At 62.8% G+C, this 7,274-nt stretch overlaps 1 protein-coding gene across 2 annotated transcripts in view; it reads right to left on the bottom strand.

The window, feature by feature from the left end:
* LIF (LIF, interleukin 6 family cytokine) overlaps positions 4,978–7,274 on the bottom strand; it is a 2,720-nt gene continuing 423 nt past the window's right edge. The window contains exons 1-3 of one of the 2 annotated variants that reach the window (XM_021413237.1): positions 6,460–7,242; positions 6,196–6,374; positions 4,978–6,067 (exon numbers count right to left, since the gene is read on the bottom strand). In XM_021413237.1, the coding sequence (XP_021268912.1) occupies positions 5,630–6,067; positions 6,196–6,374; positions 6,460–6,523 (681 nt within the window). In that variant the 5' untranslated portion in view covers positions 6,524–7,242 and the 3' untranslated portion in view covers positions 4,978–5,629. Of the gene's footprint in view, positions 6,068–6,195; positions 6,375–6,459; positions 7,243–7,274 lie in introns of those variants that run through there. The other variant, XM_021413238.1, reaches the window with a different exon arrangement.

Here is a 7,274-nt window from a genome sequence, read left to right as displayed (position 1 = left end):
GTCTGATCCCAGCCTTATCCATCCCTTCTGCGACTGCTCGAGGCACTGTGCTGCTCTGCCTGGGTCAGGGCTTTGGTGACACAGCCCCGTGTACTCTGAGCCCCCCAGGCACCGTCCCGCTTGCTCCCTCCCAGCTCCGTGCCGTCCCCAGTGCCACCAGCCCGGATTTGGCACCAGCTCCCGGTGACGCGCCAGCAGCTCTGCTCCCCACGTGCCGGCAGCTGGAGGGAATCAGGGATGCTGGAGACAATCTGGGCAAAGACAAGGGAAAATAATCCTGGGAGCTGGCAAGGTCCTGCGAGTTTCCATGAGAAATGCAGCACAGCCATCGCCGCGTTGGAACCCACCCACACCCCCCCGATGCAGATCCGCACCGAGCCCCATCTCCAGCGGGGCCGATCCCAGCGCCCGGGGGGTGCCCACTTATTTATTATGACATGTTGATGTTGCTGTCGGTGCAGCCCTTCATTCCCTTTGTTTCAGCACATGTGACGGAGCAATTCGGAAGGGCCGGAGGGGAGCGGGCGCACGCGGTCACCAGCGCTGCGGTGGCTGTCTGGCTGCAGCCGGGCTCGGAGCAGCTGCTGGGCTCCAGGCCCGGATCTCCTCTGCCAAGAGCAGACACCCCTGTGCGCCCGGCAGGACACGCAGCACACACACATGCACACCTCCACCCGCACACAGAGGCAGAAACGCAGCACAGGGTGCGGAGCATGGCCACGGGCCTGGCCCCATAGAGTTGCATGGGCACAGGGATGGGAGCGAGGATGGGAATGGGGATGGGAACTGAGATGGGACTGGGATGGGAGTGAGGATGGAGACTAGGATGGGAGCAGGGAAGGGAGCTGGGATGGGGACTGTGGTGGGAACTGGAATGGGAGTGGGGATGGGAAGTGGGATGGGAACTGGGATGCGAGTGGACATTGGAGTGGGGATGGGAACAGGCATGGGAGGGATGGGAGCAGGGTTGTGATTGCACATGTGGTTAGGAATATGGTTGGGGATGCTCCCGGGTCACAGCTCCTCATCACTTTTGGGCCCACGCTGCTCTCCCCAGCCACCAGCACCAGGATCCAGGCTGTTCCCCTCCACCTGAGGTGTGGAAGCTTTAACCCCGTGTCAGAGTTAGAGATGGGGATCACCACTTTGCTCTCAGGGCCAGTCCTTGAGGCACCCTCCTGCTCCAGTCACCCTGGCCACACTGAACCCCAGGGGATGATGGGCACCAGGAGAATTCTACGGGCATAAGGAGCAGAGCCCAGGGCTTGGCAGTGCCCGGCTGGGAGAAAGCACAACCCTGGGGCTGGGGCCGGCTGGCAGCCACACCACTGCGTGCGTGCCTTGTTTGCTTGGGGAATGAGGCTGAAAGCAGCAGCCACAGGGGAGAAGGGAGCATGACCACATCTAGGAGCACTGGGCATGTTTTTTCTTTGCTGCAATAAATCAACATGTTGGGTGAGCCCTGAAAAGTGGCCCGGGAGCAGCCAGAGGCTGTGGAGCTGTAGGTGCTGCTATAGGTACTCTAGGTGCTACAGGAGCTGCTATAAGTTCTGTAGGTAGTATAAGTGCTGCTATAGGTGCTATGGGCGCTGTAGTGCTATAGGTGCTTCTGTAGGTGCTGTAGTGCTGAGCACGCCTCATTTGGGCTTGGAGCATCCTCTCTCTCCCCACTGCTCAGGCAGCGTGAGGAGCAGGTGGAAGTGCTGCAGCATTTGTTCCTAATCAGAGCGGTTCTCATCTGCCAACTCCTTGGACACAGAAAGCAATCTCTGCTTTCCATTATCTCTACGTCTCCGGGCATCTCCGCCTCCTTCACTAATTTTCTGACTTCTCCTCTTTGTCTTAGTGGGAAAAAACAGCCATGGGCTCATCCTGCCCAGCAGCGCCGACACACAGCTCCCAGCGCTGGCTCCCAGCATCGCACCCCGTGGTGGAATGGGCATGGGGTTGTGGGCACGTGTGCCCACTTGTGGTCCTTCCATGCCATCCATGTCAGGTCCCCTCCGTTTGGTCTTAGCGAGGTGTCCCATGCGCCAAACCCTTCTCTTGATGAGACCTTCCTATGGAGCCCTCCCATGGAGCCAGGTTGGGGCTGTGTTGGTTGGAGCACCCAAAACTGGTTCATCCCGAAGAGCTTCAGCCCTACCTCAAGGGGAGGCGATGGCACATTGGGGTCACTGCCAAGAGGATGGAAGGAGAAGGGTTGGGATGCCAAGAACACCGAGCACCCCTGCAGCATGACACTGCTGAGCACTTGCTCAGCAGAACTGCCAATGGAGAACCATGGGGCTGTGTCATCTGGGGGGGTCCGGATCTGGCCCACACCCTCCCCTCTGTGCCAATTCCCCATGGGACATGGAGGAGCCAGTCCCTGTGAAGGACACGGCACTCGTCTCGCCTCCAGCCCATTGTCTCACTGATTGGTTACGGTTGGCCTTCAATTAGGATTTGGGCTGCTGGGGGCATGAGGCCACTTCTTCCCATGCAAGCGTGCGGTTCCCGCGCTGCCGCGCTCTGATGTGGTCAGGGGCCCGCAGAAGCATCTGCTCTTGCAGACACAGTGCCCGGGGACGAATGCATTTCAGATGGGCTCGGCTCCGCTTGCTGTGCTCGGGCCAGTGGCCAGCTGGGGACGCTGAGAAAGCGCCGCTGGCCAGCCCCACGGACACAATGTTCCCCTGCATGGGGACCGGGCTGGCATCCCATATAGAGGCTGAGCATGCTGCGGACCACGTGAGCCTCTAAACAGAGCCCGTTTCCCAGACACCAACCCTTGGGGGCACCTTGGCCGTGGAGAAGACCACTGGGCTCCAGCAAGCAGTGGGGCGACGGATGCGCGGGCAATGCCCACTTGGGATGCGGGAGTGGTACCCAACATGCAGCCTTGGGCTCGCACACCCCCGGATGCTCCCAGCCCGTGGATGCAGCGCGGGCGCTCACGGTGCTCGCAGAACCCGGGGCTGCACCTGCAGGTCCGGTCTGGCCGGTGGCCCTGGGGCAGCGTGCGGACCCGTCCGGCCGGGTTACGCGGGGCGTGAGCGAGCACATGATGCGCGCCGCGGGGCCAAGGGCTGAGGTCAGCCCGGCACACCCAGGCAGCGGCACTGACTTCACCGCGGGCAGCAGCGGATCCTCACGTACCGCGCTCCCCAAGGCAGCGGCTCGGGGACGGCACGCAGCCGGTCAGAGCACTCCGTTACCGGGGCGAAGGCACCGCGCTCCCAGAGCTCCCCTTCCCTTGGCGTTCCCCCCAGCCAGCACATTTCCTCCGCTCCCGTGTCCAAAGGGGAACCGCTAATGGGGTCTCTCTGTGACTGTTTGCCCCGGTGCGTGCGGGTCCGGCTGCAGGGTGGGATCAGTGCGGGCTGATGTCAGCCCCATCCAGCTGCCTGGGGGCTGGGATGGCTGTGGGGCGGTGGCACGGGGCGGTGGGGCGATGGCACGGGCTGGGGGCCTCACAGCCCCGTAGGGAGGTGAGGGTTTGGGGTTTGGGCAGTTTGGGGTCTGCCCCGCACTCCAGAGGTATCCACGTTTCCAGGGAAGTAAGAGTTAATCCCCGCCTGCCGCTAATGAGCCTTAACTGGGAATGACCCGACACCAGGGAGAAGTGAACCCATTGTCCTCCCTTCGTTTGACTGCCTTCCAGGGAGACTCATGAAACACAGAGCTCGGGCGTGAGTTCCCAATTTGTGTCAGGAGGCTCTGATTTATTCTATTTATTTATTTTTGCCATCTGGTTGAGGAGGGACGTCGAATGCAAGCGTGAGAAATCCAGATGTGCGCTGCTCCCCGCTCAGCCCCGGTGCGTGGAGCATCCCCAGCCCCAGCCCCGAGCATGGGGCACATGGGGACAGGTGGTGACATGGTGACACCCCGGCACCTGTTGGTCCCCAATGGGGGTGAGCTGTGAAGGTGGCCATGGGGCAGCCCAGGTGACAGCACTCAGCCCAGATACCCACTGTGGGGCTGGGGGTGGCCACACCCTGAACTGGGGGCAGCAGCCATGGGGACGCTCTGACCCAGTGTCACCAGGATGTCCCCTGCCTCAGTTTCCCCCTCATGCCCCATCCCCATCTTTGGGGTTCAGTGGCTGTCTGAGGATGGGCCATCCCATGGGAAGGCTGTGAATGTCTTTGGGTGGTGACACTGGGGTGCCCAAGGGACACCCATATCCCATCCCCGGTGGCAGGATGGGGCGATGGATGTTACCACACCATACCCAAGGAAAAGTCTGCTGCACATGGGGATGCTGGCACCGCTGTGGGGCTCAGCCCCCTACCAGGCCAGAAGGACCCATGGGGGCAAAGCAAAGAGGGCTCTTTTTTTCACAGGGGGGGAATCTTTCCCATTTCACTGATTATTTTTTGTCGGGGCTCCTCCGAGACACGAGATGAGCACACAGGATCTTAGCTCATCCGCTCCCTGTCTCATGCCTGGGAGGTTTGGCGGGTGGCCCGAGGGCTCCGGAGGAGGAGGAAAATTTCATCATCCCGCTCCAACGTCTCCTGTATAATCAGCCCCTTGTTAACCGGTGCGGCCCCATGCGAGACACCGAGGGCCGGCGCGCGGCTGCATCCTTAGGTGGTCTTGGCCGGACCGGAGCTTTTCAGAGCCTCTCCCAGGGCAGCCCAAAGTCTGGGAGGCAATTTCAGCATCCCTTGGGGACAATCTCTCTGCCGTGGGATGGCCAAGCAGCAGCCGTCCCATAGGAAGTGGGGAGGGAAACAGGAGCAGGGGCAGGGGGTGGTGAACCCCAGCCCTCGGTGGTGCTGGAGGGTCGCTGGGGCAGCCCTGAGGACGTCTGGGGGAGCATCAGAGCAAAGAGGAGCCGGAGAGGGTCACTTTCTCTTGGTTTATTTAAAAAAAAAAAAAACAACTGGGAGGAAAGAAGTATAAAAAAATAAATATTTAAATAGAATTCTCTCTATATATATTACCAAAAATCTTATTATTATTATTATTATTATTATTAAACACCAGGTCCGAGCCTATAAATACCCCCGGCCCCCGCCCCAGCGCCAGGGACGAGCCAGCGCCTCCTGCCACCCCCCCAGGCTCGGTCCCTGCGTCCCCATGCTGGCCAAGACCCCGTCCGTGCCAGCGGGCCATCAGAACATCCATGGGTGCACCCCGGCACTGCACCCCTGTCCCCATCAGGTGGCGGGACCCAGCCCTGGCCACCACACACCCCCAGTTCAGCCCCATTCTAGGGGTGCCGGCCCCATAGCGTGTGGTGGGAGCGCGTCCCCAGTGTCCCTGCTGGCTGCGGTGGGAGTAAACGCATCCAAAAGGGAAAAGTCCCTTTTGTTGGGTGCTGGAGGGCATCCGCTGGGAGCAGGTCACCTCCTCCCCGTTTTTCACAACGTCTGTGATGAGCCCCGGGCCGTGGGGCTGAGCGTCCCCATGGGGCTCCGGGGTGCACGGGACAGAGCCCCGTGCTCGTGTCCTCCGGTGAATGGGGAAATAAATTAATGTGTGGGACGGCCCGGATCCGGCGCAGCATCAGCAGGAGGTAATAAATAGGAAGGCGAGAGGTGAGGAGGTGGTGGGGCCTCGCCGTGCCCGTCTGTGAAACGGGCACAAGGAGATGTCCGCTGTCCCGGCCGTGGCGTGGCGCGGGGACCGGGGCTCACGCGGGGCCGAGGTGAGGTAGGAGGACACGAGCAGCCTGGGCGATGACCTGCACGTACTTCCTGAGCACCTGGCAGCCCTGCTGCTTCTTCTTGAAGGCGCTCTTGCCCTTGGTGCTCTCCCCGTAGCTCACGTCCACCTGGAAGACGTTGTAGTGCTTGCAGAGCAGGCAGGTGAGGTTGGAGATGAGGCCCCGCGTGGTCTTGGTGGTGTTGTGGAGGCGGTCGAGGAGCTCCTTGGCCGTGGGGTTGAGCTCCTCCTGGTCGCGGGTGATGTTCCCCAGTGAGGCGTTGAGGAAGGCGAAGAGCTTGTACATGGCCACCATCACTTCCTTCCTCTCGGTGGTCCGGTTGACGTGGAAGGCGGGGAAGAAGATGCCGCTGGGGCTGCAGAGGCGGTCGCTCTCGCTGCTGAACGGCTCTCCCTGGCACTTCAGCTGCGGGGACAGCGAGCGTCACCCCCCGTCCGTTTGTCCCCGCTGTGGCCATCCTGGTCCCCACCGCACCGCACCGCCCCGTGTCCCCACCACGGCCACCCCGTGCCACCGTCCTTGGTGTCACTCACGTAGAGGCTGAAGAGGTCCTGCGCGGTGGCGTTGAGCAGCGCGACCTGCCTGCGGGTCTGCTCCTGGACGTTGGCGCGGCACAGCCCGTTGGTGGGACACCCGGGGCCCGTCCCCAGCAGCGCCCGCCCGGCCACCGGCCTCCTCTGCAGCAGCAGCAGGGCCACGAAGGGCACGACACCTAGTGGGGACGAACCGACGTCGGTGAGCCCACACGTCCCCCCCCACGGCCCCACACGTCCCCTCCGCAGCCCAACGCCCCTCACCTGCCCCCCGGCTGGGGCTCCCCCTCCTCCCGTCCCCGCGGGGCGCCCGGTGGCATTGCCACATTTCACAAGCAGCGGCCCCGCTGGTGACCTGTGGGGTGGAATCAAATACGCAGAAGTGATTTCCTCCCCGTTATCCCGGCCGGGTGCAGCGGGAGCCAGGCCCCACCCCGGCCCTACTGACTCAGGAGGGGCGCCCACAAGGAAACCTGCCCCACGGCCGCGGCCACAGCGCTGCCTCGGTTTCTCCATCTGCGGAGCAGGCGCAGCTGCTGCTGGAGGCACCGGATGGGAGAGTGCGGCACGGGTGAGCACTGGGTCGCTGCGTCCCAATGGGGGTGACAGTGGGGTGCTGTGACCCTCATATTGGCACCAGCGGGGAGGCCGCCCGGCATGGGTGTCCCCGTCACCATCCCTGTTGCCAAGCTCGGTGTCACCCACGCGTGGCTCCTGGGGATGGGAACTGGGGGTCAACCTGCGCCCCAACCGATCGTGCCGCACGTGGTGCCCTGGAGCAAAGTCCCCGGGGCCGTGGCACGCACCGAACTGTCGGCACTTGTAGGAACCTCCGCGCCTCCGCAGGTCCCAGGTAACGCAATGCCGCCTTTATCTGCCCTCGCTCACCTGCACCCCGGCTGGGACAGCACTCACCTGGCCGCGCCGCGATCCCCCCTGCTCCCCCAAGTCCCCTCCGCGCGCCCGTTCCGCAGCCGAGCAGAGCGAGGCCGGGCGCACGTGTGCGGGGACGGCCACTTTGGCAAGGCTCCCCCAGCCCTCCCCGGCTCTCCCAAGTTAAGCAAGAAGGAAAAGCCAAA

The sequence above is a fragment of the Numida meleagris genome, chromosome 14 (assembly GCF_002078875.1).
Source record: "Numida meleagris isolate 19003 breed g44 Domestic line chromosome 14, NumMel1.0, whole genome shotgun sequence".
Classification (NCBI taxonomy): Eukaryota; Metazoa; Chordata; class Aves; order Galliformes; family Numididae; genus Numida; species Numida meleagris.
The sequence above is the reverse complement of the archived record's forward strand: the minus strand, read 5'-3'. Positions and strand labels throughout refer to the sequence as shown.